At 35.2% G+C, this 14,291-nt stretch overlaps 1 protein-coding gene across 4 annotated transcripts; it reads left to right on the top strand.

Annotated features, from left to right (window-relative positions):
- Nucleotides 1-1,358: 1,358 nt before the first annotated feature.
- LOC104225475 (E3 ubiquitin-protein ligase At1g12760) lies at nucleotides 1,359-9,745 on the top strand. 4 transcript variants are annotated; one of them, XM_009777275.2, is made up of 6 exons: nucleotides 1,359-1,448; nucleotides 2,904-3,727; nucleotides 4,862-4,987; nucleotides 5,084-5,360; nucleotides 8,608-8,673; nucleotides 9,121-9,745. In XM_009777275.2, the coding sequence occupies exons 2-6, from the start codon at nucleotides 3,066-3,068 to the stop codon at nucleotides 9,322-9,324; spliced, it is 1,335 nt and encodes a 444-aa protein (XP_009775577.1). In that variant the 5' UTR covers nucleotides 1,359-1,448; nucleotides 2,904-3,065; the 3' UTR covers nucleotides 9,325-9,745. The 4 variants fall into 4 exon arrangements, with proteins under 4 accessions (XP_009775577.1, XP_070008970.1, XP_009775580.1 ...); XM_070152869.1 differs by having other exon boundaries at nucleotides 8,608-8,734; nucleotides 9,121-9,310; XM_009777278.2 differs by lacking the exon at nucleotides 8,608-8,673.
- The last annotated feature ends 4,546 nt before the right edge of the window (nucleotides 9,746-14,291 follow it).

Genomic DNA, 14,291 nt, shown 5'->3' on the forward strand with positions numbered 1-14,291 from the left:
GACTTTGCTCTGTCAGTATGGAGTCCTTAGTTAGTATTTTGTAATCCAAAAGTAGCGAATTTTATATGCAAGTCCCCAGTTGAAATGCTCCACTACTTTATTTCTACATTTATTTTATATATATGCACAAGACATGTAAATTAAAACTGTAGTGTGTCTGCTATGCATATGTGAGTGAGATGTTAGAATCAAGATTGAATTGAGTGTATTATTGCTTGCCCGCAATTGAGACGACTTGTTTAACTCCCGAAGAAGAAGAGTTTGACATGGGTTTGTTAAAAGAGATAACTAGAAAATTTAAAAAAATGATGGCAGGAATATGAGAAAAGATTAGACTGGAGTTAATTTTCTTGGCGAGAACTTCATTTTTTAATTTTTGCGTACGCGCTCAAGTCTCAAGATCGAGTGGTAGACATGCAATTTGCCACATCATCAAGGCATGTTTAATAGGTACATTTTCTATTTATAAAAAAAGTGGTTTAATAGCTTGAATTCTCAGTTAAGGCATCTAAACCAAAAATTCTGGCAAAAAAAGTAAAGAGGAGGAGGAGAAGACTAGGAAGAAGGAAGACAGCTGACTGAAAAATGTTGCACAATGATAGTGGTCAGTGTTTGAGAAAAGGTAGGTTGAAAATTTCATTTTTGGGCCGTGCGCGCTCAAGTTCGAGCAGTAAACTGTCATGTCACCGATTTATGTTTAATAGGTACATATATTTTCGACGTTATAAGAGTTTAATAGTTTTTTTTAAAGTTAATGTTTAATAGGTTACACTCCTAGTTAAAGCATGTAAATAATTATTTTTTTGTCAATTTTAGTGGTTCTATGTTCTGCAAAAATTAAAAGAAATCAAGTTAATCACTGTTTAGTTGCGACATATAATCACTACTTTCCCCCTTAAGCTACCGCCATCCCCCTATTATATTCTATTGTATCTTGCTTCCTTGGTAAAAATAGAATATTAAAGTAGTTACTCTAGTTTTTACTATAGAATTTGAAAAAAGAACCCCAAGGTTGTTTTGCCAAAACTAACCAAATATATTCTTGACAAAAAAACTATTACTACATGGAAACACTACTATGTTATAGGTATTTTCAATTAGAGTTGAAAGTTAATTTTCTTAAACTAGTAAGAAGCACCAAATATGGTCTAAGATTAACTTATACGTAATTCACCGCTAAAAAAGAAAAAGAAAGAAAGTGAAAGGGAATCGGGAAAAGCCAAAGACAAAAAGATAAGAAAATATCATTCTTTGATGACACCGTAAAGCAAAATACGTACGAAGCGAACAAAGAAAAAGGGCCAGGAACAGCCGACGCCACATATTATTTATTTATTCATTATTACTCCTAAACAAACCATACATAATATACATAGATAGATAGACAGTAAAAATAAAAATATACCCAAATTCCAAAGGAGAGAAAACGCGTGACTTGAGAGCCAAAGGTGAATCCAAAAGGATTTTTTCGTTGCTTTCGATTCATAGAAACTTCAGCTGAAACACACACACACACACACCAGCTAGTGTTAGTGCCTTCCTCCCCCCCCCCCCCCACACCTACAGGTCAGTAATTTATTTCTGAAACACACACACACATTAAGATTTTGTAGAAAGGTTAAAATATTGAAACGGATCACGAAGAATTTGATTTAATAGGTAAACCCAGGAAGAGAAATAAATTGATAATATATAACCCATAAAGATTTGGTGAAGAATTTGATTGTTATTTCTTTTGTTTATTTGTTAGCTTTAATCTTTTCATTTGATTCATTGGTTGTAATTATTGTTCTTTTGGAGTGATTACTTCTTAATAAAGGTCAACGTGTTGGTGGGGGATTTGGGGGAATTTTTGGTTGATGACTAAGAACTAGGTTACTTTGTGAATTGGGGTTCTTGTTAGTGGGATTATGGATGTGAATTTGCTATATTGACCTAGTTTGATTGTTGATTAGTGGATTCTTACTGGATTTGTTGTTGGATTACTGATTTAAGTAGCTATGTTGCTAGTTAGTGTTTGTTTGTTGTTACTCGTGATGACACTGGTGCCTGGGTAAGCTAGCGTGCACCTCGAGTATTCCACCGGGTATTTGCTACCTTTGACCACCATAGGTATCAGGTAACTTTGCCCACCAGGCTTATGCCGATGGGAATAAATCACTTTGTGTTTTTATCCTCTGTTAGGATTTGAACCATAGACCTCATGGTTCTCCGTTCATTGACCACTTGGCCACAACATTGTGGTGGATGACTGAAAAAAACCTTTAGTGTGTGAGTTCGTGTTCTTCTTAATGTGACTGGCTGTGAAATTATGCTATAGTGTTTGTGCGTCAATGATTATTGGGTTCTGTGTTGTGGTTGCTAATGTTTATATTGCTAGTATCATATTGGCTTTTGTTACATTATGTTGCTATTATAATTTAAGGATTGTTATAGAGTTTCTTGACATAGCAATATAGCATCAGGAGTGTTGAGCTAGTTTTTTGCCAACTGGGGTGGCTATTAGATTTGTGGCGATGCTTAGTGGATTGATCATCAAATAGTCCCTAATATAAGTAGAGTTGCTGAATTGTTGAATTTTGAGTTTAAAGGTCATGAAGACAATAATGGACGCTCATTAAATAATTTTGTATTGAAATGTATCTTAGCTTAGTCACTGGGGAAGTTGTGGATAACCATTCTATTCATCTTCTTGTTAAATTATATTTTTATTTTCTCCATTTTGAGCTCTCACCGTACCACACAAATCGCATTTTTCTTTTGGCTGAGGTTGACTGGTTAATTTTGTTCTTGCTTCCTACCTGCTTCTTCCTTTTCTTTTGAGCCCGTGGTGATGAAGTGTCATGCTTTTCAAGTTGAGAGAAGACATACTTACCATTCTACTTTTGTTGCACTTTGAACAGAAGAACTGCTTAGACTTCTCATATGACGCTGGTGCAGTCCCTGAATTAACTGGTTGATTGTGAAGAGAAGAGGAGAATTTTTTATTCTGTTGAAGTCAGACTTCTGTTTAAGACTTTTGCATCCCATGTTTCCAATACTTACCTCTCAGTCAGTGGACTTAGATGGCCAGTTCCTTGATAGGGCTACACCGGAAAAGCCAAACTAACCAGTTCCAATTATTAATGGAGCAAGCAAATAACCGTAGCAATGATGAGCATGTCATTGACATAACGAGTAGCAGCGATGCATCCTCATCAAGCAACCCCCATGATAGACCAGTCAATAACTTGCTGCATGAACAAGCTGAAGATCAGCCATCAACAAGCACAGCAGTGCCTGTCTCACAACATGCATTTTCTTCTGCTAATAGATCAAACTTGAGGAACTCATCATTTGTTCGAAGAGGAAATGGGCGTAGCCGCCATCGGAGTCCTCTGAATTCCTTGCTATGGATATCCATTGAATTAGTCTTGACAGTGAGCCAAATAATTGCAGCAGTTGTAGTGTTGGCCATGTCAAGGGATGAGCACCCACGTGCTCCACTATCCCAATGGATCGTCGGTTATGCATCTGGGTGTGTAGCAATTCTCCCTCTTCTCTATTGGCGTTTTCGTCACAGAAACCAGAATTCAGATCAGGATTCATCTCAGCAGCCACAGGGTGCTTCGCAGACTGAACTCTCAGCCAGACCTTCATCGAGTACAAGGAGTTCAGAAGTTGAAGGTCGTCAGACAACTGGTACAGCTTCTATAGGTGGTCAAAGTAGTGGACTACAGAGCAGAAGGTGCGTTCTATTTTTTTTCCATATATGGGAAGTTCAAAAATATCATATAATAATTCACATAAATTGCAATAGAAAAGAAATAAGCGTAATGGTGTTGTTCACTTGGTAAAACTTGTCCTTGTTAAACCACTCCTCTAACCATGATACCTTTCTCAAAAAAAAAAAAAAATAAAAAATAAACCACCCCTCTTAAGTCTTATAAATTTCAAAGCCGGAATTTTCATTTCTGGTATGTTTTAGCTTAACTCTGCACTTCGTATGCTGTTGCAAGACTGGGCATGTGTAATGGTGTACAGTCCCTTGATCTGTTGTACACCGCTACGATCTGACTTGGAATGACTTGGTAAAACTTGTCCTTGTTAAACCACTCCTCTAACCATGATACCTTTCTCAACAAAAAAAAAAAAAAAAATAAACCACCCCTCTTAAGTCTTATAAATTTCAAAGCCGGAATTTTCATTTCTGGTATGTTTTAGCTTAACTCTGCACTTCGTATGCTGTTGCAAGACTGGGCATGTGTAATGGTGTACAGTCCCTTGATCTGTTGTACGCCGCTACGATCTGACTTGGAATGATTAGCATGTTGGGGCTGAAAATGGGCATCATTTACCAACTGAAAGAGGGAACATGTACCCATAGCATGAATTTTGGAATATTTATATATTTGAGAAGCAATATGTTAATTTCAAAATTGAGTATCATTGTCAGGTAGATAACATTCATGACAAAGTAATTCAGTCTGATATTTTGGGAAATATGCAACTTGTTTTGACCTGTGGGAAGTGTGTTCCTTATGCTTTCTGTTTTGTGGCGAGTGAATTTGCTTGATTGAAGTGTTCCAGGTCAATATATTGAGTGGCTTTCACAGATGGCCAATATTTCTGGAACCAAGGACATGACCATATTTGTAACTTAATAATGCTTTTGGCACTGATCATGTTCTTCAACTAATTGTGACCGATACTTAAATGTCTAATAGATGTTCTGATGACAATAGCTGCCTCACAATGCTCTTCCTTTTCCATTATTTTGCATTCATCTGGTATTGGAAACTTGTATTGAAATTAATGTACAAGATGGCAGGAGGGTGTGCTGTTGAATTGAGTACTAAAGTAGCTCGTTTCCCTATTGCAGGTTAAAGGCACTCGTTGACTACTTTAAAATGGCACTAGATTGCTTTTTTGCAGTGTGGTTTGTGGTTGGCAATGTCTGGATATTTGGCGGACACTCTTCTTCCTCTGAGGCTCCTAACTTGTACAGGTGATGTTTCATTAGTGTTCTCATTTTGGCGTATATATGTACTTTTCTCTCTTCTCTACCAGCATTCTAGTTGCTCATGTTTCTATTTATTCTCAGGTTGTGTATAGTATTTCTAACCTTTAGCTGTATCGGGTATGCGATGCCATTTATTCTATGCGCAACAATCTGCTGCTGCCTCCCCTGCATTATTTCAGTCATGGGCTTCAGAGAAGATCTGACTCAAAACAAAGGAGCCACACCAGAATCAATTAATGCTCTTCCGACCTATAAATTTAAGGTAAAGAAAAACAAAAGTGGCTACAAAGAGGCTGCTGAAGGTGGGATTGTGGCTGCAGGAACAGAAAAGGAGCGTGTCATATCAGGAGAAGATGCGGTAAATTTTTCCCGTTTTGACATAGTTTTTTCTGGTTTATTTGTGTCCGTTTTAGTGACAAAATTCTCTTTTGAAGAATGAAGAACTTTGCAAGCTTGAACCTCCACCATCCTCCATTTGAAATGGGGGAAAAGAAAGAAAAAAGAGAATTATTTATCCTACCAATAACTCCCCCTCCTCTCTCTCTCTCTCTCTCTCTCTCTCTCTCTCTCTCTCTCTCTCTTCCCCACTGCTGTTTCTGCAAAGTCATACCCTGTGGTTTATATCACTTCTTGCTTTGGCTGGCGGTAAGAACAGATTACTTCGGATTGATCTTAGTTTGGTTTTGCCCCATGAGTTTGAACCAGGGCTAACATTTCAGAGCTTCTTTTGTGCTAACATATCACAACTTTTTTTTCTACTTTAGAATGACAATTGCATCTGAATGGATTGTGAACCCTGTTATGCTGCTTTGCCTCAGTTCCATTGAGCCACCAAGGCACTAGCGCTCGAAAAAACTATGACGTTTATTCAGTTGTTCTTTCCTTTCTTTTCCATCCCTCTGGTAGTGGTACTTGAGACTTTGTGGACTTCGATACCTGGGAGTTCGGAGTATAGCTTCTAGCATTACTTCTTACTGGCGTATGGAGCAAAGCCCCGGGGAATCCTTTGATGACACTCTAAAATTCCACATACTTCGCATTTTAAATGAGTATGACGAAGAAAAAGTTATATAGGCTTGTTTCCTCTTTGTAGAGAGAATCCTCCTCTAGATTCATTCTTTCCCACTGTCTATGTTAAGATGATTGCTGTTGTTTCTTGTTAACTAATTTTGAGAAACAATAATAGATGAAGGGTTGTGTTATCCATTGTTTGGCTCTAGACAAAGGGTACAAATCATAAAATTAAATACTTGACTCTGGATGACATCTAATAGGTCTCAAGTTCTATGAATGCACGTTCGTCGCCTTCAAAGGCCCTTTATCATACACTTCAGCACTTGAACCTGCATCAAGCATACATTGTTGAGTTCTTCCTCAAGCAGTTGCAAGCCAACTGAAACATTAAAAATTGCTTACACTCGGATTGTTTATCTGGTTGCTTTGCTCTCTATGAAAAAGTACCAATCTTTGAGAAGCTTTCTTCTGCTTAGGCTGGGCTTGTTTCATCCACGCCTTTTCTACCAAAGTGAGGCGAACAGATTGACCTTTTAACTTAATTACAAACTGGAGATTCCACTTTACCTTTGGTTGGGAGATTATAATTGTCTCCCAAAAGCGAACTGCCACTTTGTCTTATCCACAGTTTTTTAGATCCTTTGCTATGTATTGGTGTTAAATATTTTGGGCTGTGAATTCTCTCAATCCAAGTAGTGTCTTTTGCCAAGCTCCTAACTAGAAATATTAACATTTTCATCATTGTCATCTTCCACACATATATATTACAATATATTGATTGATGGAGCTGGTGTAGCGGACCTGAAGGTCCTTAGTAACAACTTTTTCTTGAACTAAATGTTACTCAAGCTCAATATGTTTTTTTGGAGCATGAAAAATAGGATTTGCTGCCTGGTAGCAGTGAGGTTATCACACCACAGTGTTGGAGCTTGAGGAAGCACTCCTCCAAGCTTTCGAAAAAGATTTTGCAACCGTGGTAGCTCAGCTGTTGCAGGCTGGCAGCTGCCAAGCCCCTATATTCTAACTCGGTGCTTGAACGAGTAACCACACTTTGCTCTTTGGAGCTTCAAGAAGATTTAGACCCAAGAGAAGCACAGCAGCCATATGTGGACCTTCCATCATCTATGCTTTTTATTTCCTGCCTAGTCGGCGTCAAACTAGTGAAGGTTAAAGTTAAACTAGGAGATGGTTTCCAGAGCAAATATATTAGGAAGTTCCTATTCACATGATAGTACACATTTTCAATGTCTAATTTATACATCAAAGGCATGTCCTACTCAATATAAACCAACCTTTCTGCTAAACTTAAACTGTCATTTATTAATCCTCTCCTATAAACCAAGTTACTGAATATGTTTTTTTTTTCTTCTCATTTAGTGGTTATTCTAGTAGAATTGGTAACCCCCACCAAACCCAAACCAAAACACACATACACCCCTTCTCAATCCTTCCAATTTTCTAGCACCTTTAGTTCCAAAGTAATGAATATTTAGAAGCAAAAAAACTTGCTGGAGGATCTCAGGGAGGGTAAAACATGTCTGGTACGATAACCATACAATGATATATTTGGTAAAAATCATTGTGTTACAATGAAAATTCATGATACTCTTGAGTTATAGGTAATTGACTGCAGAAATGAGTTGAGTGGCATTGTAATTGCTGATTCATGGGAGAAGAAAGATGTGAAGGGCAAATAGTAGGTGGAGACTTATGCCAAAGCTAAGGGTAGGGTTGCAGAAAATGGAGTAGGAGTTGAGAGAAAGTATTGGGTGAAAAAATCACATATTAACCTGAAACTTTCTACATCCAGAATTATCCAAATTGTGGGGACACATGACCTTTTTCAAGACTGAAATAGTATAGACCTTAAATTGGAAGATAAAGGTGCTAGCTTACATATGAGCTAACCAGTTGCCACTCAAAAGTTGATTGCGATCGCTCATGAGCTAACCAGTCGTGAGTGATTGCTACACTCACCTCTAACAACTTGCTGTCCATGACCTTATATATCCCTTCCTAGCTTCCTGGAAAAACTGCTAAATTACTATTGCAAGCTCAATTCCAGCGTTAGGATCAAAATTGGAATTTTGAGAAAGTGCCTGTGAATTAAAAACGTCCGCAGCAATCAATCGATAAATTATGCTGAACAACTGGAGATAATTATTCATGGAAAAATAAGTCCTTATGCATGTCGATATCTGCACTTAGCTTTGCATCAGGTCTGGTCATACAGTGTGAGTTGGTGATGATTTGGTTTCTCTGTCCATCTTCGCATAATCTCTTTGTGAGCTGTTCTGGATAATGCGTTAACAGATGTCCATAGTTGGTAGTGAAGCCTTCTGGTCATCCAATAAGAAATTACAGACATGAACATAGGTATATCGGTTAGCAGTATGGGTATGTAGGTTCCACCTGAGATCATACTGTTGACTGACAAGTATGTTTGGGAATTTGGCCTAAATACGTGAGAATATGTTGACTCCAGTATATCCATAGTGCAGCTTACTATCAAAAGTAGAAAGCCAGTATGCTTCTTATATGCATTAGAATGTTCTGAATTTTAGAGCTGACATGATCTGCTGATTATGCAGAGGCCATTGTCTTCCAAAATTATTGAGCTGAGGGTCTTCCGGAAACAGCCTCTCTACCTTCACAAGGTAGGGGTTAGGTTTGCGTACATACTACCCTCCCCAGACCCCGCTCGTGGGAATACGCTGGGTATGTTGTTGTTGTTGCATTGTCTTCCAAAACAAAACTTTTAGCACAACCCTGTTGTCACAATGCTTGTGATTATGAATTTTCATTTTCTGTTGCTTGATGTGATGTATTTTTTTTTTCTTTTGCTGGGCGTTGCTTGATGTCACACTAACACCATTGTTATTGAAAAATTTGGAGAAAATATATAGATTCTTAACCTTAGGTATAATGCATAATCACTGTGTAAAGATCACAGAGGATACGTGCCATTGCTGCTGGAAAAGCACTTGTTCTACACTTAACAGTGTACACCCCAAAAGAAATTGGACTAGTCGAAGGGCATGTAACCCTTTGAATTATTTTCACCAAATTCATCTTAATAATTATTTAACCCTTTGGTTTCACAGGCATGTTGCATTTGCTTGGCGAAGTATGTGAACAATGATGAGCTGAGGGAGTTACCCTGTTCTCATTTCTTCCACAAGGACTGTGTGGATAAGTGGCTGAAAATCAACAACACATGTCCGCTTTGCAAAGCTGAGGTCGGTGAGACCCTTTTGAGCTCTCTTACTGAAGCAACTGCAAATTTGCGTCAGAGTTCTGCATTTTAAGTTGCCACCCTGTCCACATGCTAGTATAGAAGAGATGCTTTTTAAAGGAATAGTAGTTGCCTTCATATATTTTCATTTTCTTCCATCACTTTTTCTTTTGGGCTAAAAGTTGTTAGCTTGTTAGATTTATACTTCTGTCGCAAAATCTGTGAGGTGATAAGATTGCTCGGTTGGTAGAAAGCAAGATGGCATTTTTTCCACTGTGGCGTTGATGTGAAAATTTGGCGTGCAATGCCAATTACTAAATTCATGATGGTATTAGCATTTGATAAACATGTAGTAGTTTATGTCAAAAGGTTTGCTGGTTGTCAACACTCAACAGCCATGTAGGCTTGTACTTTTCCTGTAATTAAGTGACAAAGTGAAAATGCAAGGGATTACATTTGCAAGAAGGGGCATCAATCATATTTATGTTTTCTCACCATTTTTTCCATTTTCCATTTTAACATCTCTTTAGAGTTCCAAGTAGTTTTGCTATGATTTGTTCTAGCTATTCCTTCAATTGCATTCAGCAGACTGGAATACTTGAAATTTTTTATTTTTTTGTTGTTTTCACACATATTAAGGAATCACTTTCTTAGTACTCCCTCTGTTCACTTTTACTTGTCAGGTATACTAAAAATATATTTTCATTTTTACTTGTCATTTACGTATATCAAGAGAAGACAAATAAATTTCTGTTATACCTATAGTATTTATTACTCATTTCAAATTATTTTCTCAAATCCAATAAAATATGTATCAATTAAATGGATATCATGGTAAATTATGCACTTCGTTATTTTTTAAGGGGCGTGAAAAGTCAAAACGTGTCAAGTAAAAGTGAATGACGAGAGTATTAATTAAGAAAGAATTACGTTTTTAATCACTTGGCTCAATAACCCAACTAAAAATGGCCCAGATTTGAAGTCTTTACCCGGTTTGGCCCAGGTTGTATATATCTTGAAAGAAACTTTTCAGTCTTTAGCCCATTATTAAAGACATATTTCTAGAATTTTTTTTCTTTTCTTCCTTCTTCTTTCCTAGCATACTCAATCTCTCTTCACTCGCCTCTCTCTTCCTTCTCCCTAAAAATTACAGAATTTTTTTGTACACACTCGTGATAATCCTCTCATTCTATGTCAATTAGATTTCGATTTTTGAGTTAACTGACAAAAGGAGGTTAAGGAACCACAATAAAATTTGGCATATCAGTCCAAAAACTATTAGATCTGGCCTAAAACTATCAGATCTTGCCTAAAAGAGCATCTCCGGCGACCTCGTCTCATATTTTCTTATTTCTCTTAGTTTTTATTTCATCCTTTGCTATTGGTGAAGCCCAGATTTGAATGTCAAAACCTTGCCGGAAAAATTCAACACCAGCAACCACCGAAAACTGTAATGTGGTGATGGACAGAAGGTGTTTTCTGGTGTAAACTTGTATCGGTAGTGTTTATACAAACTTATACAATATTGTATAAATATGTATATATGCGTACAATGTTGTATAAATTAGATATATTTTTAATGTATAAGTGTGTATATACATTGTACGTGTATAGTAGGCATCTATGGATGTTTGACACTTTCTTCTTTTCTTCTTCGTTGTCTTATTTTTTTGATATACATTATTAGAGATTGTATATACAAGTTTATACAAAGTTATACATCATTATACATGTAATGCACATGTGTAGTTAAATCTAAAATTAAAATTTTATATGTTCAATCTATGTATAAATCGTCTTTTCTTGTTGATTTATTTGCAAAATCATAAACGTGCAATAATTTTTTCAATTTTTATTTTTTATTTATGCTATTTGGAACTTGGAAAAGAAGAAAACTTAAGGTTTTCAAGTTGCATTATATATGAATTTGAATTTTTTGTAGCTAGAATAGGAATATATACAAACTTGGGGAAGAAGAATAAAAAATCACTGAATTTTCGTGCTTGAAGATCTGCAGAATAAAAACAAATGCTTATTTTTTAAACGTTGGCCAATTGTAATGGGCTACAGATTTGCAAAATTGTAACTGGGTTATTCTGCTGCAATGTATATATGTGGACTTGTATTTTTGTGTAATTCTTCCATTAATTAACAATGAAATTGACAACATTAACCTTAATTTATTCATTGGAAATACAACAAATAGTTTTAGGCTCTTTATTCGAAGGAAAACTTTGAAAGAAAGAAAAATTCTTGATATATGAGAAAATCAAATATTTTGGATCACAAAAAAATTAATTAAAGTGAATCGGAAAGACTAAGATTTATTTTGGTAAAAAAAAAAGTATTAATCATGGTTATTTTTTGTGGCCAAATTATCGTCACCATTTAATGACTTTTTAATGCTCTCCACTCCATTTAAATTTATATGTAGCAGGAAATTCCCTTCTCAAACCAAATAGAAAATCTGCGTTTCCAGCCGGTGGTGCAAAAGTTCCTGCCGTCGTAGACGTTGAATTAGGTCAAAATTAATGGATCTAGAAACCGATAATTGTCTGAACCAAAAGTCCTGCTTTGAAGCAAATTGGTTTGTTTCAACTTTCAAGTGAGGGTCTTTTAACGATAGGTAACTAGAGATAATATTGTGCAGAATAGGACATTGAAACATAAATTTATGTGATTAATTAAGAGTCTAAACTTCACTGACATCCATTAAAAAACTTAAAATTTTAAATTAAAAATATGATTTTGTGAAATTTGTTAGTATTTGTTTGAATTGCGTGTTGTTGCAAATGATTAAGAATATATTTTAGAGGGTATATTTCAACTTTAAGAAAATTTGGTGAAGATTCGAGTTGGCTTTAATTGAGATTTCAGATTGAAACCCGAAGAATAAGATATATATATATATATACATAAATAAGTTATATATAATGACATACACACGATATATCAAATGTATACAATAACAAACTGTATGCAAATTGTATGTAAGTTGTATGTTTTTACCAAAATTTTATGCAATAAAATTTTGTATGTAAGTTGTATGGATATATATATGAAATAAAACAATAAAAGATTGCAGAGAAAAGAGAGAGAATTCTTATTGATTTTAGAATAAATTACAATGGAATAAAACTACTCTATTTATAAGGGAAAAGTAACTTATCCACAAAGTAACAAACTCTAAAATCTCTCTAAAAGGTAGACATTCACCATAAATAAAATACTATTTTTAACATTCCCACTTGAATGTCTATTCAACAGATAATGTGTCTCATTAAAACCTTAACTAAAATAAAATCTAGTGAGAAAAAATTCTAGTGAAGAAAAAAGAGTATGCATATCTAACAATACTCCTTTTGGTTGCCTCGTTAAAGACCTCGCAAGAAAAATCCAATGGGACAAAATATTGTAAGGAAAAAAGAGTACAATGCGTATTAACCCCTCTGATGAGACAATCAATTCACATCTTTGTGCCTTCGCATTCCAATCTTATGCACCATCTTCAAAAGATTGTTGGTAGAGATTTGATAAATAAATCATCCATATTAACTTGAATGAATATGGTGTGCCTTGAAATCATCATTCTTGATAAATACGTAATATCTTCATATAATGTCGTGGAATGACCTTTTCAATATCTTCATAGAGGTAAAAATTCTCGCTATCACATTATCATGCTTATAGTTATAGCAAGATACATATGTGCACAGATTGCACTTAGGATGTGGTACGTCAGGACCAAGAATTGTATATGTTTTAAGTGATTTAAATCCTTCAGGGATTGTCATATAAGTTAAGTCATATAAGCCATATAAATAGACTTTAGATGCATATTAAGTTTTCATATCATTCTGGATATATAAGATAGATAAACGTGATTGCATACACCATTGGCTTTATACTTTCAAGCGTTTGAACTGTAGGTCCAAAACTACATGTCTTTCATATGAAACCAATTCTACTTGAATTGTTTCTCCAGACTTAAGATCCTCGTATACATTTTGCATTACCATAGATATAGTCGTCGAACATTTTATATCGGTTCCAACCTACTTTTTTCATAAAGACATAACATAGAGATCTATTCATTCCTACTTTTAGGCACCTGAACCTCTTCTGGGATTTTATGAAGTGTTATGTCATGTGATCTTCTAGATCACTTACCTCCTTATTATGATCATTTTGACATCTCCTTTATTAAGAATTTTATTTGAAACTGATTTGTCTATACGCTTTAAGCGTACCATAGACTTTGTCCTTCTAGGACTTATCCAAATAGGAGCATTTGTAGTCAAAATATAAGTTACTTTATTTAGGTCAGCAAATGCGTCTGGAATGCTTTGCAATATATTCCAGATGAATTATCAGTTTATGAACTTAGAGTTTATTTTATCTTATTCGAGGATGTAAATGTACAAATGATAATTCATTCCACTTAACTTTTTCTCAACTGTATATCATGTCTCCCCCTCATGTTAGAAAAACTAACTTACTTCCTCAACTTTGGAAACCCCACCTTTCTGTGTTATGGTATTAATCAAAATATACATTGCACATCAATAATAATAAGATGGAATTATTTGGTTTCTGATCCTAAACCATTTTATATGTTATGGTGTTAATCAAAATATACAATGTACATCAATAACAATAAGATGAAATTATTTGATTCCTGACTCTAAACCACTTGTGAGGGGAGAGTATAATATACTTTCGTATATAACGTATATCAAAGTGATATAGATAGCTTTGTTCTCATAAGTAATAGTATAATTATTAAGTGGAAGTACTCAATAAATTATTTTACTAAACCAACTGTTATATAAACTAACTTATCAAGATGAACTATTTTGAATAGTTAATCTGGAAACTATGCTTTAAATTAAATTATTGAGCAAGTTACCTCGCAAATACCAGGTTGCAGGTTAATAATAATTGCACATGTAACCATCTCATAGATGCATCTTATGTGTTATATATGACATGTTAGTGGGCCCATATTAACCTTATTTTCAGCATTCATGGGGTTCAATC

Source organism: Nicotiana sylvestris, chromosome 8, assembly GCF_000393655.2.
Source record: "Nicotiana sylvestris chromosome 8, ASM39365v2, whole genome shotgun sequence".
Taxonomy (NCBI): Eukaryota; Viridiplantae; Streptophyta; class Magnoliopsida; order Solanales; family Solanaceae; genus Nicotiana; species Nicotiana sylvestris.